At 46.7% G+C, this 25,365-nt stretch overlaps 1 protein-coding gene across 2 annotated transcripts; it reads left to right on the top strand.

Annotated features, from left to right (window-relative positions):
* Window positions 1-1,119: 1,119 nt before the first annotated feature.
* Window positions 1,120-22,133, top strand: FAM174B (family with sequence similarity 174 member B). Of its 2 annotated transcripts, XM_034424732.3 has the most exons (3): window positions 1,120-1,771; window positions 17,621-17,752; window positions 21,499-22,133. In XM_034424732.3, the coding sequence occupies exons 1-3, from the start codon at window positions 1,419-1,421 to the stop codon at window positions 21,500-21,502; spliced, it is 489 nt and encodes a 162-aa protein (XP_034280623.3). In that variant the 5' UTR covers window positions 1,120-1,418; the 3' UTR covers window positions 21,503-22,133. The 2 variants fall into 2 exon arrangements, with proteins under 2 accessions (XP_034280623.3, XP_087734443.1); XM_087878317.1 differs by lacking the exon at window positions 21,499-22,133 and having other exon boundaries at window positions 1,164-1,771; window positions 17,621-17,756.
* Window positions 22,134-25,365: the final 3,232 nt, after the last annotated feature.

Genomic DNA, 25,365 nt, shown 5'->3' with positions numbered 1-25,365 from the left:
AGGGAGGAGGAGGAGGAGGAGGAAAAAGAAGAAGAAGAGAGGAGGAGGAGGAGGAAGAAGAAGAAGAAGAGAGGAGGAGGAGGAGGAGGAGGAGGAGGAGGAGGAGGAGGAGGAGGAAGAAGAAGAAGAAGAAGAAGAAGAAGAAGAAGAAGAAGAAGAAGAAGAAGAAGAAGAAGAAGAAGAAGAAGGGAGGAGGAGGAAGAGGAGGAGAAAGAAGAAGAAGAGAGGAGGAGGAAGAGGAGGAGGAGGAAGAAGAAGAGAGGCGGGGAGGAGGAGGAGGAAGAAGAAGAAGAAGAAGAAAAAGAAGAAGAAGAAAAAGAAGAAGAGAGGAGGAGGAAGAGGAGGAGGAAGAAGAAGAGAGAAGGAGGAGGAGGAGGAGGAAGAAGAAGAGAGGAGGAAGAGGAGGAGGAGGAGAAGAAGAAGAGAGGAGGAAGAGGAGGAGGAGGAGAAGAAGAAGGAGAAGAAGAAGAAGAAGAAGAAGAAGAAGAAGAAGAAGAAGAAGAAGAAGAAGAAGAAGAAGAAGAAGAAGAAGAGGAGGAGGAGGAGGAGGAGGAGGAGGAGGAGGAGGAAGAAGAAGAAGAAGAAGAAGAAGAAGAAGAAGAAGAAGAAGAAGAAGAAGAAGAAGAAGAAGAAGAAGAAGAAGAAGAAGAAGAAGAAGAAGGGAGGAGGAGGAAGAGGAGGAGAAAGAAGAAGAAGAGAGGAGGAGGAAGAGGAGGAGGAGGAAGAAGAAGAGAGGCGGGGAGGAGGAGGAGGAAGAAGAAGAAGAAGAAGAAGAAGAAGAAGAAGAAAGGAGGAGGCCAACTGTGAGATCCTTGGGCCTCTCTGAGCTCGCTTGTGTTCTTGCAGACGTTTCACTACCCACCCTAGGTAACATCATCAGTGGCAGAAGGGAGCGAGGTTCGCAGGGGGGAAGGGAGGAGGAAGACTGCGGGGTCTTGGATGCTGGCTTCTTTTCCCGCAGGCCTCTCATTGCCCACACTAAGTGACCTCGTCAGAAACCCCCGGCGCCCAGGAGCGCCCCTTCCAACCCCGAGTTACGAATCTCCTCCTTTGTGGGCAGCGCCAAGGCTTATTCTGGCCGGGCCCAGAGGCTGGGCAGGCGCTCCCTTCGGAGCAGCTGTCGCACGCCGGCCTCCCTGCTGCCGTGGCCCGGCCTCGGGGCCAGCTGCTGCCTACCCACCGTTCCCTCCCTCTCCCTTCCCTTCCCTTCCCTTCCCCAGCGCTGCCAGCTCAGCTCCTCCCCCGTTGCTCGCTCGCTCGCTCAGCTGATCCGGCTGGGAGCGCAGGAGAGACCGAAGCGGGGAAGCGCCAGGTGAGCGAGCGAGCGAGCAACCCCAGAGAAGGAGCCCCACCGAGCGATCCTCTCTCTCGCCTGCGCGCCCGCCCAGCCCAGCCCAGCCCAGCCCTGCCCTGGCACCATGCGGCCGGCGGAGCGAGCCTGCCTCCTGCTTGCCATCCTGGCCGCCGCCTTGCTCGCCTTGGCACCGGCGCCGACCGCCTCCCTCCCTCCGCTCAACAACGCCAGCAGCAGCAGCGGCGGCGGCGGCGGCGGCAACCCGGGCAAGGGCGACTCCCGCGATCCCCAGAAAGTCGTTGCTTCGCTGTCTCCTCCGCCGCCACCCTCCGCCGGGAATCACAGCAGCGGCGGTGGTGCCCAGCGCAACCCGATCCTGGCGATGCTGCGCGATCTGCCGGCGCTCAAGGCCGCTGTCGTCGGAGCCTGCGCGGCCAGCGCCTGCCTGATGGCCTGCCTGCTGTTCCGCGTCCTCAGGTGCGGCGGGAGGAAGAAGGGGCGGGAGGGTCCCCCACGCTTCCCCACCGCCCACCAAACCCTTCGCTCCTGGATCCCCTAAAGCCCTGTCCGTCCGTCCCCCCCACCCACCCAGCCCTCTAACCCACCCGGCTCCTTTGGCAGCTTTTCCTGCGCAAAAAGAGCCTTGGTAGCACAGTGGTCTAACGCACCCTGTTATTAAGAACAGCTGCCTGCAATTACTGCAGGTTCGAATCTCGCCAAGGCTCAAGGTTGACTCAGCCTTCCATCCTTTCTAAGGTAGGTGAAATGAGGACCCGGTTTGTGGGGGCAATAAGCTGACTTTGTATAAAATATACAAAAGAATGAAGGCTATTGCTTAACGCATTGTAAGCCGCCCTGAGTCTCCGGAGAAGGGCGGCATATAAAAATAAAATTAAATAAATAAATTTAAAAAAAAACCCTACCCGGGAAGTACTCTTCAAGCCTTATATAGGAGCCTTGATAGTACAGTGGTTTAGTGCACCCTGTTATTAACACAGCTGCCTGCAATTACTGCAGGTTCGAATCTCGCCAAGGCTCAAGGTTGACTCAGCCTTCCATCCTTTCTAAGGTAGGTAAATTGAGGACCCGGTTTGTGGGGGCAATAAGCTGACTTTGTATAAATATACAAAAGGATGAAGGCTATTGCTTAACGCATTGTAAGCCGCCCTGAGTCTCCGGAGAAGGGCGGCATATAAGTCAAATTAAATAAATAAATAAATAAATAAATAAAAGGGGGGGGAGGTGAAGGGAAGGTGTATTTCTACCCTGCTTGGGGTGGGTGGGTGGGTTAGAAGTGCCGCCCACCCCTTCCCTTCCTAACCCCCCCCCACCACAATCTGACAAGGTAGGCCAGGAGGTTACCTCTGCCTTTCGGGTGGAGAAATAAGGGGCTAAACCAGGGGTGGAATCCAGCAGGTTCTGACAGGTTCTGGAGAACCGGTAGCGGAAAGTTTGAGCAGTTCGGAGAACCGGCAAATATCACCTCTGGCTGGCCCCAGAGTAGGGAGGGAATGGAGATTTTGCAATATCCTTCCCCCAAGAGTGGGTAGGGAATGGGGATTTTGCAGTATCCTTCCCCCTGGAGTGGGGTGGGAATGAAGATTTTGCAGTATGCTTCCCCTGCCACACCCACCAAGCCACACCATGCCCACCAAACCACGCTCACAGAACTGGTGCAGTATGGGAATGGGGATTTTGCAGTATCCTTTCCCAGGAGTGGGGTGGGAATGGAGATTTTGCAATATCCTTCCCCCAAGAGTGGGGAGGGAATGGGGATTTTGCAGTATCCTTTCCCCCTGGAGTGGGGTGGGAATGGAGATTTTGCAATATCCTTCCCCCAGGAGTGGGGAGGGAATGGGGATTTTGCAGTATCCTTTCCTCCTGGAATGGGGTGGGAATGGAGATTTTGCAGTATCCTTCCCCCAGGACTGGGGAGGGAATGGGGATTTTGCAGTATCCTTCCCCCAGGAGTGGGGAGGGAATGGGGATTTTGCAATATCCTTCCCCCGGAGTGGGGTGGGAATGGAGCTTTTGCAGTATCCTTCCCCTGCCACGCCCACCAAGCCACACCATGCCCACCAAACCACGCCCACAGAACCGATAGTAAAAAAAAAAATGGGATTTCACCCCTGGGCTAAACCCAGTTTGTGTTTTCCAACCCACAAGGTCTGAATATTCTCAGCCTGCCTGTTTGCATTTTAGGCCAATCTGGGCTGTAAGGAATGATAAGGGGAATTATTTTTCTTCATGTGCTCCCAACTGTCGATGTCTAAGAACGCTGTGCCTTCTTCTAAGGCAGGCCGGTATATCTCCTTGACATAAGAGGCTTGAGGATCTAAAAGAGTAATTGCTTAAGAAGACAACCTGATCCTTGCCAATGGCTTTCCCTATCCTGACTTTTCAACGTTGCTTTGTTCTCTTGGCATTGGCCTAAATCGGAAATACTTAAGGATTCTTTTGAGAAGGGCTTCCCCACCCCTGTGCAAAATTCAGGAGGCGAAACCTTGCCAGTGAAGGGCACGTTATGTATTATGATCCCTTTCTTGCTTATGAAGAGGCTTGAAAGCAGTTTAATGGTGAGGTGGTGAGATTTAAACTGAAGCTTTCTGAATTAAAACTCAGCTGTTTTGCCCAGGAGTGTGAACTGCAATGGAGTATGTGGGCCTCCCCCACCGGAGGCACAGCAGTCATTAAAAAATGTGACTTTTCAGGGAGGACTGTGGGAAACTTCCTTACTTCCCCTCTGAACAGGATATTTTTCTGTAGGGGAGGAAATATTTTCCCACTTCAGGGTTTTTGCTGCTTGAGCTTAACTGAGCAATCAAAGCAGCAAATGGATAGCAATAGCAATAGCATTTAGACTTATCTACTGCTTCACAGTGCTTTACAGCCCTCTCTAAGCGGTTTACAGAGTCAGCGTATTGCCCCAATAATCTGGGTCCTCATTTTAGCGATCTCAGAAGGATGGAAGGCTGAGTCAATCTTGAGCCAATCAGGATCGAACTTCTGGCAGTGGGCAGAATTAGCCTGCAATAGTGCATTCCATGGATTGATGGATGAATGGATGGATGGAAGGAAGGAAGAAATGAGAAAAGGAAGAGCAATAGCAATAGCACTTAGACCTATATCCCGACCTCCTTCCGTCGGGACTTGAAGAATTGGCTTTTCAAACAAATAGGCTGAGACTGATTCCGAGCTTTATTATTTACTACTAATTAATTATTTGGATTAAATTATGATTTTATTGTACTTGTTTCTTAACTTGTGTTCACCGCCCTGAGTCCTTCGGGAGAATGGCAGCATATAAATACATGTAATAAATAAATAAATACCGCTTGACAGTGCTTTTACAGCCCTCTCTAAGTGGTTTACAGAGTCAGCCTCTTGCCCCCAACAATCTAAGTCCTCATTTTACCCACTTCGGAAGGATGGAAGGCTGAGTCAACCTTCAGCCTGGTGAGATTCGAACTGCCAAATTGCAGGCAGCCGGCAGTCAGCAGAAGTAGCCTGCAGTACTGCACTCTAACCACTGCGCCACCACGGCTCTAGGAAGATGTTGGTGATGCAAATGGCAAGAAGGATTAACTTTTCAAGTGCTGAGTTCAGGATTGGTCTGCCATCAGACAATCCTTGCTTTTAGTCTTCTCTATTCAACTGCCTAACAAACTCATCCCTTGTAGCTGGAGCCAGCATAGTGTTGTGGTTAAGGCACTAGGCTAGAAACCAGGTGACCGTGAGTTCTGGTTCCACCTTCAGCTCAAAGCCAGCTGGGTGACACTGGACCAGTTCCCTGTGCTAGGAAGAAGAAAGCAACATAAGTAGCAAAGGCTACTTCCAAAATCTTGCCAAAAAAAAGCTACAGGGACTGATGCAAGCAGTTGCCAGAAATCAATACAGACTTAAAGGTGTGTGTATCTGTGTGTGTGTGTGTGTGTGTGTATAAGGAATGTGATTCCTTATATATCTATCTATCTAAGGAATCACATGCAGGTAGTATGTAATTGAGCCTGGCATTACAGCCATAAGTCATTGCAATCATTAAGTAGGTCACCATCTGATTTTATGCCTTTTTGTGACGGTTGTTAAGCGAACAGAGTGTGGTTGCTAAGCAAACCCATTTTATCCAGGGGGCATATTTTGCCAGGCAATGGAAGTAAACACTTGAAATTGGCTAATAATAATAATAATAATAATAATAATAATAATAATAATAATAATAATAATAATAATAAGAAGAAGAAGAAGAAGAAGAAGAAGAAGAAGAAGAAGAAGAAGAAGAAGAAGAAGAAGAAGAAGAAGAAGAAGAAGAAGAAGAAGAAGAAGAAGAAGTAGTCAATCGTATTTGTGACACATTTTGAAGTGTTCGGTTGACTGAGTTTCATGTTTAATGAATAAAAGATAATAATAACCCATCAAAAATCAGTCAGGTGCCTGCAGGACCTTGAAAATAGCTATAAAGGTAAGGCAGTTGCCAAGCACCCAAAATGGGATCCCATGGCCACAGGGGTGTGTGTTGCCATTGTAGTTTCAAAATCAGGTCATAGGTAGCTTTTTTTTTGGAGAGGGGGGGTGTCTGTTGTTTGAATGGTGACTTAGCAATCGGCCATAAGTCAAGAACTACCTGTATAAGCAGGGTGTTAAAAATTCTCTCTACGAAAGCATGTCTTAATCGGAGGTGGGTTTCAGTAGGTTCTGACCAATTCTGGAGAACCGGTAGCGGAAATTTTGAGTAGTTCGGAGAACTGGGAGTAAAAATTCTGACTGGCCCCGCCCACATCTATTCTCTGCCTCCTGAGTCCCAGCTGATCAGGAGGAAATGGGGATTGTGCAGTAACCTTCTCCTGGAGTGGGGTGGGAATGGAGATTTTACAGTATCCTTCCCCTGCCACACCCACCAAGCCACGCCCCCCAAGCCACACCCACAGAACCGGTAGTAAAAAAATTTGAAACCCAACCACTGATCTTAATCCCACCTTCGGCCATCTGTCAGTCTCCAGATGTGCTGGGACAGCAGTTGTCAATATCCCCTTGTCACCAAAGTTTGGAATTCCGGGAGTTGTTATCCCAGCACATCTGTAAAGGTGTCAATTGAGAAAGGCTGTTCCTTATCGGCTGCCTAACAGCTTCCAGCTTCCAGTTTTCACGGCTTACGTTAGAAGCATCTACATTGTGGGTTACATATATATTTTCATCCAAATTGGGATGATTAAAAGAACAGAATATTAAGAGTTTCCAAGTCAGGCAAGGTCTTCGCTGTGTAAACCAGGACTGGCAATATTTGCTCCCAAATCCCCAAAGTAATTTTTCACTGCTGTTCTGACTTGAACCTTTTAAATGGGAATACAGGTTGTCCTCGACTTACGACCGCAGTTGAGCCCAACGTTTCTGCTGCTAAGTGAAACATTTGTTAAGGGAGTTTTGCCCCATTTTGCAACCTTTCTTGTCCCAGTCGTTAAGTGAATCACTACAGCGGTCAAGTTAGTGACGCGGTCGCTAAAAAAATCTGGTTTCCCCATTGACTTTGCTTGGCAGAAGGTCACAAAAGGGCATCACCGTCATAAATATGAGTCAGTTGCCAAGCATCTGAATTTTTATTATGTGACCATGGTCGGAAATCACTTTTTCCAGGGCCATTTTAACCAGTGGTGAAATCCAATTTTTTTTTACTAGCAGTTCTGTGGGTGTGGCTTGGTGGCCGTGGCAGGGGAAAGATACTGCAAAATCCCCATTCCCTCCCATTCGTGGGAGAAGGAATATTGCAAAATCTCCATTCCCACCCCACTCCTGAGGGAAGGAATATTGCAAAATCTCCATTCCCACCCCACTCCTGGGAGAAGGAATATTGCAAAATCCCCATTCCCACCCCACTCCTGGGGGGGAAGGCTATTGCAAAATCCCCATTCCCTCCCCACTCCTGGGGGAAGGAATATTGCAAAATCCCCATTCCCACCCCACTCCTGGGGGAAGGCTATTGCAAAATCCCCAATCCCTGGTCCCACTCTGGGACCAGCCAAAGGTGGTATTTGCCGGTTCTCCAAACTACTCAAAATTTCCGCTACCGTTTCTCCAGAACCTGTCAGAACCTGCTGGATTTCACCCCTGATTTTAACTACGATGATATAGATGTATGAATGAACGGTTGTAAGTCGAGAACTACCTATACAATATATGTAAGTTTCAGGGTTCACACAGCGTGCTTAACCAGGTGAATTACAAGCTGCAGCTTGTTCCTTTGTAGGCTTAGAAGTTCTGAACATCCGGAGCTTTTGATTAGTTTATTTTGTGTTTCAATTACTTTATTCATATTTTGATTAGCTTTATAATTGGGGTTCAACTCTAGAAATTGGGTTGGTTCCCTAACCGGGTGTTAATTTCCTGGTGTGAATGTGTTTTAGAATCAGGAACTGTTTGTGTGGCTTTCTCCCTGCAAAGCGTGTGGGCTACCACGGACGTAGGGCTCTGATGCTTGAAGAGGTAATAATGAATGGGAAAGGTCACATCAGCGTTGGCTGGCTTCTGGGGTATTAAATGTCTTGTTTACAGGAAGCCTGTGATGATCTCTTTTGGAAATATATCTGGAAATCTCTCGTAGGTTCTTTCCTGAACAGAAGGTTTTGGTAGGGGAGAGCTTTAGCGGAAATTGGTTTTTGCATTTACGGGGTCAGAAAATTTTCCAGAGGAATAATAAGCTGGGCGCTTCCTTGCAGAAGTCAAATAAGCATGTTGAAAAGCCTCGATAGATCTCTTCAAACCTGTTTTTCCCGTTCTGATTCATTCACTTCTCAGGTTGGTCTGGACTCTGAGGGAAAAAAGGACAAGGTGAAATGTTCTCCATCGCTGGAGGTTTTTAAGAAAAAGCTGGACAGCCATTTTGTCCAGAATGGTATAAAGTCTCCGGCTTCATCAGGAGATTGGAGTAGATAGAAGACCTCCAAAGTCCCTTCCAACCCTGTTATTCTTTGTTCTATGTTCTTTGTTGTTGTTGATGTGTGTGTGTGTTGATTTGTTTTGTTCTATTTTTAGGACGGAGGTATACCTAAAAAACAGTCGTAAAATGGGGTCGCTCGTGCGGGTACAATCGTCATGACTTATGACCATAATGGGCAAGCTCCCTTTTGGTCGTAAGTCAATGACTCTCTGTAGTCCCATAAACTGCCATTGTTTACATATGGGACTACAAAACCCAGAATTCTTACACAGGATGTCTATCCCAAATCATAGACTGTGCATACATTAGGTCAGGTGTCAGCAACCTGCGGCTCCAGAGCCGCATGCGGCTCTTTGGGCCCTCTGCTGTGGCTCCCTGTTGGGTGATCCCACCACTGGCTGGGCCCGCCTCTCGCCCTCCTCTCCCAGTGACTCCGCGCCTGGCCTGAAAAGGTAAAGGTGACAGCGGGTGATGGAGAAGCGGCTGGGGCAGAGGCAGAGAGATACAGAGAGAGAGGGAGAGAGAGAGAGACATAGAAAAATACAGAGAGGGAGTCATGTGACTGGTGGAAGTGAGTGACGTGGACTTGGCCACGCCCACCCAGGTTTTGTGGCTCCCGGTGTTTTCTTTTCTGTGGGAAACGGGTCCAAATGGCTCTTTGAGTGTTTAAGGTTGCAGACCCCTGCATTAGGTATAAGAAGAGCCTTGGTAGTACAGTGGTTTAATGCACCCTGTTATTAACACAGCTGCCTGCAATTTCTGCAGGTTCGAATCTCACCAAGGCTCAAGGTTGACTCAGCCTTCCATCCTTTCTAAGGTAGGTAAATTGAGGACCCAGTTTGTGGGGGCAATAAGCTGACTTTGTATAAATATACAAAAGTATGAAGGCTATTGCTTAACGCACTGTAAGCCGCCCTGAGTCTCCGGAGAAGGGTGGCATATAAATCAAATTAAAAAAAAAAAATAAGAAGAGAGGTATAAGCGGGGAGAAATTACCTTCTTTGTAGCTGACTTCTCCTTTATCAGACAGAAATTAATTAGAAGTAGTCCTCGACTTACAACAACAGTTCATTGAGTGACCATTCAAAGTTACAACGGCACTGAAAAAAGTGACTTACGATCCTTTTTCACACTTAACAACCATTGAAGCAGCCCCATGGACACGTGGTCAAAATTCAGACGCTCGGCAACTGACTCGCATTTATGACGGTTGCAGTGTCCCAGGGTCACGTGATCCCCTTCTGCGACCTTCTGACCAAACAAAGTCAGATGGGGAAGCCAGATTCACTTAACAACGGTGTTACTAATTTAATAAGTGCAATGATTCACTTAACACACTTGTGGCCAGTAAGGTGGTAAAATGGGTCGAAACTCGCTGGACAATTGTCTCCCTTAACGAGAGAAATTTTGGTCTCCATTGTGGTCATAAATCAAGGATTACCTGGATTACTATGACTAATTATTGTTACAATCCCTTCGTGGTTCCTTAAATTCTTGCAAAAAGAACCTGTCTGGGCCTCCAAGCACTCTGTGGTTCTGTTTTGAAAGAAAAGGCTTCTTGCCAATTTCCCAATAAAATTTGCGGTGGCTCATCCGTAAGGCGGGCGGCTGAACTGCAGCCACAAGTTATGCAAGGAGATATGTTTTTCTTGGAGGGAGTTAGCCTAATTTTCTTTCTTTTGCCCCCATTTGGGGAAAAGCAAAAAAGAGGACCCGTGAAGGCAGGGAGGGGCACATACAGGGGTGGGCTTCAAAAATTTTAGCAAGGGGTTTCCCTGGGTGGGCGTGGCCATGGTGGGCGTGGCCTAGTTGGCCTCCTGCACCACGGCAGTGGGGTGTTTTGAATCCAGCTTCCCCCACTTCTGACTTTGTTGTCAGAAGCCAGCTGGGAAGTGATCCGTCTGGTAGTCACCTGACCCCAGAACGTCTGCAACCATTATACATTCAAGTGTCTGAATTTTGATCATTTGACCATGGAGTTGTTGTGGTTTATAAGCGTGAAGACCAATTGAAAGTCACCTTTTTTTTCAGGGTTGTTGCAACTTCAAACAATTGCTAAAGGAATAGTTGTAACTTAAGGACTACCTATATTGCAGTTTGTTTATTTGTGTATGGTGTAATAGAAGCATATTCTGCCTTTCTTCAAGCAAGGCCACACTTTAAAATACTGCATCCAGTTTTGGTTGCCACGATGTAAAAAGAGACTCTGGAAAGAGTGCGGAGAAGAGCAATAAAGATGATTAGGGGGCTGGAGGCTAAAACATGAAGAACGGTTGCAGGAACTGGGTATGTCTAGTTTGATGAAGAGAAGGACTAGGGGAAACATGATAGCAGTGTTCCAATATCTCAGGGGTTGCCACAAAGACAAGGGAGTCAAATTATTCTCCAAAGCACCTGAGGGTAGAACAAGAAGCAATGGGTGGAAACTAATCAAGGAGAGAAGCAACTTAGAACTAAGGAGAAATTTCCTGACAGTGGGAAATATCAACCAATAGAACAGAAGTTGCCTTCAGAAGTTGTGGGAGCTTCATCACTGGAAGCTTTCAAGAAGAGACTGGACTGCCATCTGTCAGAAATGGTGTAGGATCTCCTACTTGGGCGGGGGGTCAGACTAGATGACCTACAAGGTCCCTTCCAAATCTGTTAATCTGTTCTCATTTTGTCCCTGGGCAAAAACTAGCACCATCCTGTATTTTCAGGATCCTAGAAACCTTTGCATTAAGGTGGGAGGGGATACTAATTTCAGCATTGTGGGGCTCCCCCTGGAAGGTTCATTCTGCAAACCTCAAGCTCTAGATTTTATCTCCCCAAGAGACGCTGCTGCCAGCTGGCCTCCGAGAGAGGACTCATTTTTGGATCTGCTCTTGAATGGGTGGTTGAGCATCGATCCTTTTTCTCCTTTAGGCTGCTTGACTAAAAATAGATCTCCGACTCTGCAGAACTAACCGGTTGAAGCAACGATCAGATGAGGAAACTCAGCTGCTTCCCATGTGACGGTGGTGTGCCTTCACCAAGCAGCTGGAGTGGCGGAGGGTTGGTTCACAGCTCTCCTGCCAACGGCCTCGATTGCATTTTAAAATGAAGCAAACAAAAAACCATTTCCATGCTTTGGATTGCAAGGTCTTCGTCTTACTGGCAAGATTCCAACTGTATGTGCATAGGCTTCCTAGCAGTTTGGCTTATTTATGGGAGGAGGAGGAGGAGGAGAAGAAAAAGAGAAGAACAAGAAGGAGGAGAAGAACGAGGAGGAGGAGGAGAAGAATGAGAAGGAGGAGGAGAAGGAGAAGAATGAGGAGGAGGAAGACAAGATAAGGAGAAGAATGAGGAGGAAGAGAATGAGGAGGAGGAGGAGAAGAGGAGAAGAATGAGGAGGAGGAGGAGAAGAGAAAGAAGAAGGAGGAGGAGAAGGCGAAGGAAAAGAACGAGGAGGAGGAGAAGAAGAGGAGAAGAATGAGAAGAGGAAGAAGAGGAGGAGGAGAAGAAGAGAAGGAGAAGAATGAGAAGAAGAGGAAGAAGAAGAGAATGAGTAGTAGTAGTAGAAGAAGAGGAGGAGGAGGAAGAGGAGGAGAAAAACGAATAGTAGTAGTAGTAGTAGTAGTAGTAGTAGAAGAAGAAGAAGAAGAAGAAGAAGAAGAAGAAGAAGAAGAAGAAGAAGAAGAAGAAGAAGAAGAAGAAGAAGAAGAAGAAGAAGAAGAAGATGATTTCTAAAAATTCCTGTAGACCCAATTAAACCCAGGTGGCTTTTTTCGAAAATGGTGAAGTAACTAAGGCTCAGTGCTAGTCTTGGAAGCACATAAAAAAAAAAGAAAGAAAGAAAAGAACAAAGAACAAAGGGAGAGCACAGGGCCAGTGAGGGGTTGGGGAGTGAATGCTACAGCTGACAATGAAGGCCAACTTCCAAAGTTTGTTATCTTACAAATGGGAGTGTGTCCTTCAGGACAAACACGTTGCATGATACTCCCAAGTTTTTTTCTGCCTCCTGGTCCAAAAGGATTGCTTGCCTTTATGGCACAGGAAGTGGGTGGTGGGTGGGCTTTAGGAACTGCCCTGTGGCTGTGATACAATCCCCATTGTTTCCAGCTAGTTGGAGGAGGATTCCTTTAGTCCTTGTGACAGGATAACCTGTAGATGTGGAAGTATAGGGTTAAAACAAGAGACCCAGCTCTGTTTGAGCTTCTAACTGTTTTCTTTGAAACAACTTCCTTCCAACTTTTGACTAGCTATCTTGCCCCACCTTAAAACATAAGTCTGAGACAAGCATTTAGCAAGTAAAGCTGTCCAAATGGCATTTGGATAAACCTTTTCTTATCCAGCGAATCTGACTCGTCCACACCCTATTAAAGGCAGAGGAGCAAGGATATTAGGAAAGATGGAAACTCACTTCCATCAGAAACCATCAGAATAACAAAATAACGGAACTGGAAGGGAGCAGGGGTGAAATCCAGCAGGTTCTGACAGGTTCTGGAGAACCAGTTGTGGAAATTTTGAGTAATTCAGAGAACCGGCAAATACCACCTCTGGTTGGCCCAGAGTGGGGTGGGAATGGAGATTTTGCAATATCCTTCCCCTGGAGTGGGGAGGGGATTTTGCAGCATTCTTCCCCTGGAGTGGGGAGGGAATGGGGATTTTGCAGTATCCTTCCCCTGGAGTGGGGTGGGAATGGAGATTTTGCAATATCCTTCCCCTGCCATGTCCACCAAGCCACACCACGCCCACCAAGCCACGCCCACAGAACCAGTAGTAAAAAAATTTGCATTTCACCACTGGTGGGGACCAAAACTGGAAGCAGTATTCCAAGTACGGTCTTACCAGTGCACTGTAACTATCCCACCATATTAATCCCACCCTAGTGGATTGGCAGGGTGATGTGGTGCGGTGGCCTAGAGAGGGAGCTCTCGCCTCACAATCAGGAGGCTGTGAGTTCGATCCTAGGTAGAGGCAGATCTTTCTCTCTCTGGGCACACTGAGAATGTATCTGCTGAATAAAACTCCATACTGGCAACAGGAAGGGCATCTGGCCAGTAAACACTCAGCTCCATTCAGTTGCCCAGACTCCACCCTGCAAGGGATTATGGGGTCATTAAAAAATGATGATGATGATGATGATGATGATGATAGTGAATTGGCAGGAAATAAAGGCAACTTGGGACTTGCTCTGTGCATTTAACTACCTGCAGAAACTAGTTTGTAGAAGCAAATGATTCATGTCCTTCAAAAGTGAACGTAAAAGGGGGTATTGTCAACTGATTCCTTGGCGGTGACTTTCTTGAAGCTTGCACAGAACTGCTAAATCTACCCAGGTTAAGTTGAGTCAATATTTGAAATTCATGAATGCAAGCCACAGGTGCCAAGTGCCAGATGTTTAAATAAACCCAGAACAAAGGTTGCATGAGTAATAATGTCCATAAAAAAGATCAATAGGAGTGTTTTCACATCTTCACTTTAAACAAAAAAGCCACGTGAGATTAATATTGTCTGCAAAGGGATTGAAAGTTCCAGTTTCTACAGCATTAGATCTTCCAGATGTGTTCTTTCAGAACACATCTCTCTCCCCCCTCTCCCCCACTCTCTCCCTCTCTCTCTGTATCTCTATGTCTCTCTCTCTCTCTCTCTCCCACTCTCTGTATCTCTCTGTCTCTGCCCTGGCCGCTTCTCCATTCCCCGCCGTCGCCCTTACCTTCTCAGGTAGAGGCGAGGAGTGTGATCTGTCCCCGTCCACACACACACACACACAAACACAGCCAGCCGAGGGTTAAGGAAGCACTTGGCACACACCCAGGTCTTTATCTCCAACTTGGCAGCGATATACACACCGTCTGCCAAGTGCTTTTATTTCCACAGAAACAGAAAGATAATATACTCAGCGTACAAGAGTCCAACAGAAATAACATTCCTCTCAGCAGTTTTGGACGATGCTTTAGTGACTATCCAAGGTTTATTTTTGTTCGTCACAGGGATCACTGGCCACCACCCTCTATTATATAGTCTCTGGGGTGTGGTCCAGTGACTCAGTTCTAATCCCTAGCACGCCTCCTGAGCTGCTGCAATCGTTTATCACGCCTTCGGAGGCATGCATCCAGGAATGACATCTCTCCTTCACTCTCATCCGAGACACCTGTCTCCCGGCTAATCTCCTCTCCCTTGGCCGGCTCCTGAGACAGTGCCAGAGGGGAGGGGCCTGGAGAGGGAGGCCTGGCTGACTCCTCTTCCTCATGCTCGGAGCTTTCTTCCTCCGATGGGATAGGCTCAGAGGGCGGGGCCACAACAGAGTGACTGGGAGGGGAGGGGGAAGGGCAGGGACAGCCAATGGTGGGATCACTTGACAGGGAGCCACAGCAGAGGGCCAAAGAGCCGCACGCGGCTCCGGAGCCACAGGTTGCTGATCCCTGCTCTAGTGTATAAAATAAGAGCAGCCACTTACTCCCTTCCAGCACTGATGATATTACCTAGTTTGGTATTGAAACGTCTACAAAGAAACCCCCCAAACTCAGAGAGGACCGAGCGTCCCGCACACCAGGAAAGGGTTTGTGATCCTGCCTCTGGGGGAGATTCAAATAGAGAAAGCGTTGTTTTCTTTCAAGAGGTTATAAAGCTACTTTCAACGTAGCCGAGGTCTTTGTGATAAGGAGGCCTGTAACTTGTCAGCCAGAACAATGCAAAACGGAGCGGATGTCAAATAAATCTATAATAAAGGCACAGAGGGGTGATTTTAGTTAATGTTATTGATGGGGAAACTTGAACTAGAAAGCCAGGATGTTTTCTGAAATAAATAGCATAATCCTGAGAACGTTTTCTAAACACCTGCTAGCATGTTTTGGTTTTTAATAGCTCATTACGCGGTTCGCATCTAACAAGCTCATTCAAATGACAGTGGAACCGACAGAGTACAAGCTGTTTAATCACTGGCAATTTCGTTCCTAAACTGATGTAATGTGATGGCTCCAGGGTTTTTTTGGGGGGTGGGCAGGATTCGGACAGGGCAGAACACATATACATATTTCTCCCAGCATCGTGGTTTTATTCTCCAGAAAAATAAAGACACACGCTTTTGATTAGTCTCATGAAATAGATTTTATTCTTAATAGTCACAAATATGAATTCCAAGAGCTGGGTTCCTAAGCTGAATGAGATTCTGTTCCACAGATACTGGATGTACAGTAGAATAGAATAGAATAGAATAGAATAGAATAGAATAGAATAGAATAGAATAGAATAGAATAGAATAGAATAGAATAGAATAGAATAGAATAGAATAGAGAGTAGAGTGTAGTGTAGTGTAGAGTAAGGTAGAGTAGAGTAGAGTAGAGTAGAGTAGAATAGAATAGAATAGAATAGAATAGAATAGAATAGAGTAAAGAGTATAGTAGAATAGAATAGAGAGTAGAGTAGAAGAGAAGAGAATAGAGAGTAGAGTGTAGAGTAGTGTAGAGTAAGGTAGAGTAGAGTAGAGTAGAATAGAATAGAATAGAATAGAGTAAAGAGTAGAGTAGAATAGAATAGAGAGTAGAGGAGAAGAGAAGAGAAGAGAATAGAGAGTAGAGTGTAGTGTAGTGTAGAGTAATGTAGAGTAGAGTAGAGTAGAGTAGAATAGAATAGAATAGAATAGAATTAGAATAGAATAGAATAGAATAGAATAGAATAGAATAGAATAGAATAGAATAGAATAGAATAGAATAGAATAGAATTTTTTATTGGCCAAGTGTGATTGGACACACAAGGAGTTTGTCTTTGGTGCATATGCTCTCAGTGTACATAAAAAGAAAAGATACATTAGTCAGGAATCACAAGGCACAACACTTAGTGATAGTCATAAGGTACCAATAAGCAATCAAATCATATTAGGAAACAATCAATATAAATCGTAAGGATACAAGCAACAAAGTTACAATCATACAGTCATAGGTGGAAGGAGATGGGTGGTGGGAACAATGAGAAGATTAATAGTAGTGCAGACTTAGTAAATAGTTTGACAGTGTTGAGGGAATCATTTGTTTAGCAGAGTGATGGCGTTTGGGAAAAAAACTGTCCTTGTGTCTAGTTGTTCTGGTGTGCAGTGCTCTATAGCGTCGTTTTGAGGGTAGGAATTGAAACAGTTTATGTCCAGGATGTGAGGGGTCTGTAGATATTTTCACAGCCCTCTTTTTGACCTGCACAGTATACAGGTTCTCAATGGAAGGCAGGTTGGTAGCAATTGTTTTTTCTGCAGTTCTAATTATCCTCTGAAGTCTGTGTCTGTCTTGTTGGGTTGCAGAACCAAACCATACAGTTATAGAGGTGCAGATGACAGACTCAATAATTCTTCTGTAGAACTGGATCAGCAGCTCCTTGGGCAGTTTGAGCTTTCTGAGTTGGCACAGAAAGAACATTCTTTGTTGTGCTTTTTTGATGACGTTTTTGATGTTAGGTGTCAAGGAAGTGGGAGGAAAAGGGAATATCATTCCTCTTAAGCGGCTGTTTAGAGAACAGAATGTAAAACGGGCAATGGCTGTGTGCTGATATTGTAATGCATTTAATGAGTCATCTAACTTAGGAGTTGCATGCACACAACCCGACAAGCTTGGATAACTTTGATTAGTTTTGGCTTACATAATGTTGGGAAAAAACCAGCCCATCTGCTTTATCAATAGTCTGTTAGGGCAAACCCAACGAATGTTTTGTGTTCCAACTTGCTGTTTTAAGAGAGCTTCTTAGAATTGCCAGCTTGGAAATGAAACAATTGACCCCTTCTAGGATCATATGTTGATAAAGAAGAGAATATTCTTCTTTACTATTTTGGGTGTGGACAGAATGTTTAAGTGAATAAATCATATAGTTTTAAGCCAGAAAGTCCTAAGGTTTAAGTCTGTGATTCTTCTCCCTGCCCCACCCCAAGTATCATGTTTAACTGAGTAGTTGTTGATAGTTTGGAGCACCTTGGTGCAGGGGTGGGCTTCAAAAATTTTAGCAAGGGGTTCTCTGCCTAGTTGCTGGGTGGGCGGGGCTATGGTGGGTGTGGCCTAGTCAGCCTTCTGCACCACAGCAGGGGGGGGGGGACACTGATGTTTTTGCCCTCCCCAGGCTCCAGAGGCTGTTTCCGGCCTTCCCGAACTTCCCGTAGGCCTGTTTTTCACCTCCCCGAGCCTCCGTGCGCACCCTGCACTTACCTCTATCCAAAACAGGCCATGTGGGGACTCCTGGGAGGGGAGAGGTGGGGTGGGGTGGGGTGGGCGGGGCCAGCCAGGAGTGGGATTTGGGGCTTCTCCGAACTGCACAGAATCTTAGCTAGAGGTTCTCCCGAACCCCTACAAACCCCCAGCAGCCCACCCCTGCCTCGGTGGTATTGAAGAAATGGTTGCAATCTTTCTTAACAGACATCAGTATCATGCAGTATCTAAAATCTTTTCTTCTTCCCGTTTTAGGTCTAAGAGAAGGAATAAAAAACCCCGCAAATATGATATTATCACGACTCCAGCCGAACGGGTGGAAATGGCTCCCTTAAATGAAGAGGATGATGAAGATGAAGATGCTACAGTGTTTGATATAAAATATAGGTAAGGAGAAAGAAGGATGGACACACATGCCTGGAGATTTCTGGGGGTGCTTCATTTTGGGGCTATTATATGATCCCAAGGAAAGATACAACTTCATTAAGAAGGTGCCTTTTGAATCTGATTCCACTGAAGGGCCCCATGATGGACATCAGGGTAGGACAGTTATGTGTACCAACCTAGACAAATGGTTGTCCAATCTCTTCTAAAGAACATCCAGTGATGGAGCACTCAACAACTTCTGAAGGCAAGCCGTTCCACTGATGAATTGTTCTCACTGCCAGGAAATTTCTCCTTTTTAGGTTAATTCTCTCCTTGATAAGTTTCCATCCATTGCTTCTTGTCCTGCCTTCCGGTGCTTTGGAGAATAGGTTGACCCTCCTCTTCTTTGTGGCAGCCCCTCAAATATAGGAAGATTTCTATCATGTCACCCAGTCCTTCTTTTCATTAGACTAGACATGCCCAATTCCAGCAACAGTTCTTCGTATTTTTTAGCTTCAAGGCCCCTAATCATCTTCGTTGCTTTTCTCTGAAATCTTTTTAGAATCTCAACATCTTTTTTATATCGTGGCGACCAAAACTGAGTGCAATATTCCAAGTGAGATCTTCATTGTTGTTAGTTGCAAAGTCGTGTCCAACCCATCGTGACCCCATAGACAATGTTCTCCAGGCCTTCCTGTTCTCTACCATCCTCTGGAGTCCATTTAAGCTCATGCCGACTGCTTCAGTGACTTCATCCAACCACCTCGTTCTCTGTCCTCCCCTTCTTCTTTTGCCCTCAAAACATTCCCAGCATTAGGCTCTTCTCCAGGGAGTCCTTCCTTCTCATTAGGTGGCCAAAGTATTTGAGTTTCCTCTTCAGGATCTGGCCTTGGAAAGAGCAGTCAGGGTTGATCTCCTCTAGGACTGACCGGTTGGATCGCCTTGCAGTCCAAGGGACTCGCAGGAATCTTCTCCAGCAGTGTGGTCTTACCGGGGCATTATAAAATGGTACTAACACTTCACATAATCTTGATTTATCTTTTCAGGTAGCTGCAGCACACTACCGGCTCATATTTAAGTGATTGTCCACTAGGATTCCCAGATCCCTTTATATATCCTTTATATCTTTTATAGGCATAAGAAAAGTTTTGTTGAATATTTTATACATTGCTCCTCATTCTGTCAAGGTTCCTGTGGCAGGCCTGGTCCGTTTCGAAGTTGACACATACCCTTTGAGCAGAAGAAAAATCTGCATCTTGGGCCACTTTTGAATTGCTGATTGTTTATGAATTTTAGTATTTTTAAGGCATGCTTTTAAGCGTATATATCCTCTCCCTTGAGGACTGCCAGAGGAGAAAGACAGGGAATGAAGGCATTGGGGAAAGAAAAAAACACTTCTATTCGGGAAGGCAACATGAACATATTTACACATCTGCCCCATGCTGTTTCTTCGTTGAGATATGCCACTTGTCACAAGGTCTGACAGTGGGTGACCTTCCTAAGCATCTGAAGCATGCATTACTTGGCTGTCCACCCACCAGATGGCCATTCCCATGACAGAGAGATGAAGAGTATATTGAAGGAATATAACGCCCATATAAAGAATTGGCGAGTTTAAGCAAGAGTTCCCACCCCACTCCAGGGGAAGGATACTGTAAAATCCCCATCAGCGGGGTCACTTCCCCGCTGCCCTGAAAGAGGCGGTGGTGAGGCCTCTCCTCAAGAAGCCGTCCCTGGACCCAGCAATATTGGTTAACTATCGTCCTGTCTCCAACCTTCGCTTCATTGCGAAGGTTGTTGAGAGTGTGGTCGCGCAACAGTTTCCACAATTCCTGGAGGAAACATCCTATCTAGATCCGTTCCAGTCGGGTTTCAGGTCTGGGCACAGCACGGAAACGGCATTGGTCGCGTTGGCGGATGATCTCTGGAGGGCTCGGGACAGGGGTTACTCCTCTGTTCTGGTCCTATTAGATCTCTCAGCGGCTTTTGATACCATCGACCATGGTATCATGCTGCACCGGCTGGAAGAGTTGGGGGTGGGAGGCACCGTGTTGCGGTGGTTCTCCTCCTTTCTCTCCGACCGGTCGCAGTTTGTGTTGGCAGGGGGGCAGAGGTCGACCTCGAGGCCTCTCATTTGTGGAGTGCCGCAGGGATCGGTCCTCTCGCCCCTTCTGTTCAACATTTATGTGAAGCCGCTGGGCGAGATCATCCGTGGCTTTGGGGTGAGATACCACCAGTACGCTGATGACACCCAGCTGTACATTTCCACCCCAGGCCACCCCAACGATGCCCTTGAAGTGATGTCCCAGTGCCTGGAGGCTGTGCGGATCTGGATGGGGAGGAACAGGCTCAGGCTCAACCCTTCCAAGACTGAGTGGCTGTGGCTCCCGGCATCCCGATATAGTCAGTTGACTCCATCACTGACTATTGGGGGCGAGTCTTTGGCCCCCACTGAAAGGGCTCGCAATCTGGGAGTCCTCCTGGATAGGCAGCTGTCTTTGGAGGAACATCTGACGGCTGTTACCAGGGGGACCTTTTATCAGGTTCGCCTGATTCGCCAGTTGCGGCCCTTTCTTGATCGGGATTCCTTGTGCACAGTCACTCACGCCCTCGTCACCTCTCGCCTTGACTACTGCAACGCTCTCTACATGGGGCTCCCCTTGAAGAGCACCCGGAGGCTCCAGCTGGTCCAGAATGCAGCAGCGCGGGTAGTGATGGGAGCAACATGGCGCTCCCATGTAACACCGCTCCTGCGCGAGCTGCACTGGCTCCCGGTGGTCTTCCGGGTGCGCTTCAAGGTGTTGGTTATCACCTTTAAAGCGCTCCATGGCATAGGGCCTAGCTATCTCCGAGACCGCCTGCTGCTACCGACGACCTCCCACCGACCCGTGCGCTCCCACAGAGAGGGCCTCCTCAGGGTGCCATCAGCCAAACAATGTAGGCTGGTGGCCCCCAGGGGGAGGGCCTTCTCTGTGGGGGCTCCTACCCTCTGGAATCAGTTGCCCCCGGAGATAAGAAGAATCCAGGACCTCAATGCCTTCCGTCGTTCCCTGAAAACCCATCTTTTTCAACAAGCCGGGTTGGCCTAAGAAGAAATTTTTAAAATTTTAAAATTTTTAAATTCTTTTAATTAGTCTGTGATTCTTAACTTTTGGGCCAAAATTTATATATATTTTTAAATGTTTTAATATTTGTATCCTATGTTTTTTATCTTGGCTGTACACCGCCCTGAGTCCTCAGGGAGAAGGGCGGTATATAAATTGGAAATTAAATTAAATTAAATTCCCTCCCCACTCCTGGGGGAAGGATATTGCAAAATCTCCATTCTCACCCCACTCTGGGACTAGTCAGAAGGTAGTATTTACCGGTTCTCCGAACTACTCAAAATTTCCGCTACCGGTTCTCGAGAACCTGTCAGAACCTGCTGGATTTCACCCCTCAATAAACCCATCTCCCTGAACAGGGAAAAAAAAAATTGCTTGGAGCCAAGCAAGTCATACAAAGTTGAAGGTATTTCTCTTTAGGTGTGAACAGTTTAGCTGTGTTCCCCAGTAGACTTTCTCTCTATTCAGTTGACACAAAAGCAGTTTGGATTAGCCCTGGAGGGGATTTGCGTGGGAAGACCATCTAATCCCCCAAATGAGCTCTCTAGCTCAGTTCTAATTCTTAATTATGATGAGTGGCTTTCTAGGTTGAAAATCTTTCTCAGTTCGATGCTGTTGCATCTTCTAAATGATGCTAATTTGGCTTTTCATTGTTTTCCTCAGGTGAGGTCCTTGGACCGGACTTTTCGGGAATGTTGTCTCATGTAGAAAATGATGCAAGAACTTTGGAACCAAGGGAGAGATGGAGAGATGGAGAATCACCATGACATTTTGATCTACTACTCTTTTAAACAGAAAAGAGTGGATGTCGGATTTGACATTTGGCCCTTGCCCCGTTCCTAATAAATACGGATGTCACGTTCCTGGATAAATGACCTGATGAATTGAAGGACCTCTTCTTCTTTATGAACTTCTTTTTCATTCTAAAGACAATCCTTCTGATTTACCCTAGCTTCAGATGCCACCAGCAAATTAGAGGACTGAGGTCAGCCACAAGCATTCGACAATTCAGAAGCGGCCAAGACATTCTTTGCTCAAAATATTAAAAGGAGACAGATGGATTCTGATTGCATTCTGGGATCAGTTCGGAGTTGGCTAAAATCTTTGCTCTTCTTGTTTGCAACTTGGAACCCGTATCGGTTGTGCTGAAATTGCTTAGCAAGGTTGTGTATGCATATTTGTGTTGGAGGGGGAGGAGAATGTTGATGGGTAACCCTTTCAGTAGATAGCTCTCTCAGGCCTTGGTATTCATGAGGACCAGTGTGCTGCTGTATTAATTTACAGTAAGTTTTTACAGGGAGTTTTGTATTTTTTTTTCCCCCCACCAGAAGGTGAATTCTGATAGCAGGAGAAAGCAAAATTCAGTAATCAATTTTAGAAGAAAGGAATTTTTTTTAAAATCCCCTGTATCTCCCACCCTCGCGGGGAGAACTGATTTTTTTTTACACTATTGCACTATTTTGCTTTCTATAGCCTCCCATCATTTTTTTCATCTCAAGGCAATTAGCAATCGGATGACTAAATCAGAAGGAGACGTTTTGCCTTCATGCCAGACTAGTCCCCATCTGTTCTCTCCAAGAGAAACTTTCCCAACCTGTTTTCTCTCAAGAAATGTTGGTGTGTTTCTTTCTTTCCTTTTTTTTATCTGACTGGCAATTAGGACAGCTGAACCTCTGCATATCGAGTGTCTTCGGCGCCAATCATTCCATTTTGGTTTGAACCTTTCTTAGGGGTGGATTTTTTTCCCCTTTTAATTTTATCTATATACAAATTATATATTAATTTGTAATATAGACAAATAATTAATTTGTATATTAATTATATACAAATAAATATAAGGCAAAGTAGATGGTGGGGTTTTCCCACCCCCCCCTTAAACGCTTCTTTAGCACCACTGATAAAATGGCCCATTTAACCTCAGAACTTAGAATCATAGGTCTTGAAGAGTCCTTGGAAGTCTTCTAGTCTAATCCTCTGGTCAAGGCACGAGACCTTATACCAGTGATGGCTAACCTTTTTGCCGCCGTGTGCCAAAAGCATGGGGAGCGTGGGGGGAGTCGCACGTACGTGTGCCCACACCCATAATTCAATGTGCCCCATCCCCGGCGCATGTCCACGCGATCCCACCCCACGCTCCCCACAGTTTTGGCACATGATGGCACGGTAGGCCTGTTTTTTGCCCTCCCCAGGCTCTAGAGGCTTTCTTGGAACCTGGGGGGCCAAAACGGCCTTCCCCACCCCCCTGAAGGCCCTCTGAAGGCCGGAAATGGCCTGTTTCCCGATTTCTGATGGGACCGGAAAACCCGTTTTTCACTCTCCCCAGGGTCCAGAGGCTTTCTAGGACCCTGGGGAGGGTGAAAATGGCCTCCTCCCCAGAGGCCCTCTGGAGGCCGGAAACGACCTGTTTCCCGACTTCCAGTGGGCCTGGAAGGCTCGAAAATCAGCTGGCTGGTGCACGCATGCGCACTGGAACTGAGCTAGGGCAACACTTGTGTGCCCACCGATATGGCTCCATGTTCCACCTGTGGCACGCGTGCCATAGGTTCGCCATCACAGCCTTATACCTTGCTGGTCAAATGGTTGTCCAGTCTATTTTTGAAAACCTCCAGCGATGGAGCAACCACAACTTCAGAAATAAAGCTTAATCCGTTGATTAATTGTTCTCAACGTCAGAAAATTTCTCCTTACTTCTAGGGTTGGATCTCTCTTTAACAAGCTTATACCCGTTTGCTTCTTGTCCTGCCCTCTGGTGCCTTAGAAAATACAGTTAAGTCCATCCCGTCTTCTCTGTGAAAGCCTTTAAAATTGCAGGATCCAAGCTGGATTGGTCACTGGGACCCAGAGTTTTGTCTTCCGAGCAGTGGTGGGATCCTTTCGGTTTAACAACCGGTTCAGTGATCGCGTGCTTCGCTGCGCGTGCATGCACAGTTCAACGAAAAATCACCTTCCACGTTAGTGCTAGGGAATTAAAACAGCTGAGGCGCGACAATCCGTTCTGCCGTGCTAATCAGCTGCGAAGATAAAGGTAAGTAAAGCGCAGGGGAGGGTGGGCAGCCCCAGCTGATTGTTGGAACAAACCGATTTGCTGCCAGCTGATTGTCAGCTGTCGCCCCCCCCCCCGGGGTAGGAGGCTGAGTAGGCCACGCCTCCATGCCCACGCCCATCCAGCAACTGGGCAGCAAACCGGTCGCTGAAATTTTTCAATCCCACCTCTGGGAAAAACCTTTATCTTTACCTTATTCCTAAAAGCTGTAATAAGGAATATAGAACATAGAATAACAGGGTTGGAAGAATTGAGTTGCTGCTTCTGTGCAAAGTAGACTCTGGGTTGCACCAATTCGGCATCCCAGCTTCCTTCTTCCATGCCGTATCTAAAAGCCATATTTACAGAGAATTCCCTCCCATTGGTAATTTTACGATAACAAAAAGGATCTTTATTCTCTTGATTCAGGAATCAAGCTCTCAGAAAAAAAGGGGAGAAGTTTAATCTCTTAGAAACCTTAGTTAAGATCTGTGTGTTCTTCTCATGCCAATTTTGAACTATCCTGAGCTGTCAGCCACAAGATATTCAACTCTTGCTTCCCTCCTTTGTTGTCCCAGAGATATTGAGCAAAAATATATTTTTTTTTCCCAAGCTCTTCTTTTCTCTTGGGATTTTCTGTTTCTGCTTTTCTTTTGCACGTGTTGAACTCAGTGGAGGGAAGAAGAACATGCAGGCAAAATAGGAATGGCAGAAGTTTAGTAGAGGTGATAGCAAGGGAACCTGCAGTGGGTCTTGCATCACCCTTGAAGTTTCTGAAATCCTTCCTCCCAGACCAGGGGTCAGCAACCTACTTCTCCGGAGCCACATGCGGCTCTTTGGGCCCTCTGCTGTGGCTCCCTGTTGGGTGATCCCACCACTGGCTGGCCCCGCCCCTTGCCCTCCCCTCCCAGTCACTCCTCGCCTGGCCTGAGAAGATAAGGGCGACGGTGGGGGATGGAGAAGCGGCCAGGGCAGAGACAGAGAGATACAGAGAGAGGGGGAGAGAGAGAGAGACATAGAAAGATACAGAGAGGGAGGGAGGGAGGGGAGAGAGATATGTCAAAAGGGTTTTGTGGTTCCCAGTGTTTTTTAACAACTGGTTCTCTGCCCTAATGACCGGCTGGGTAGGCGTGTCGGGGGGGGTCATGTGACTGCTGGAAGTGAGTGACATCGAGTTGGCCATGCCCACCCAGGTTTTGTGGCTCCCGGTGTTTTCTTTTCTGTGGGAAACGGGTCCAAATGGCTCTTTGCGTGTTTAAGGTTGCAGACCCCTGTCCCAGACGTTTCCTTCTTTATTGGTTCTCAAAAACTCTTATGGATCAACTTTGGAAGCACCTGTGGTTTTGCACACTGACTTTCTTAAAAAGCAATTGTGTGTGATCCACACACACACACACACACACACACACACACAGCAATAACCCAAATATCTCTCTGTCACTGAGAACGTGGTCCATTCTCATTGATTCGTGTTGAATCTATGTCTTTCCACTAATGTTTTTATTTCT

The sequence above is a fragment of the Pantherophis guttatus genome, chromosome 13 (assembly GCF_059756535.1).
Source record: "Pantherophis guttatus breed Tessera chromosome 13, ASM5975653v1, whole genome shotgun sequence".
NCBI lineage: Eukaryota > Metazoa > Chordata > Lepidosauria > Squamata > Colubridae > Pantherophis > Pantherophis guttatus.
This window is presented reverse-complemented; position numbering and strand designations above follow the sequence as displayed.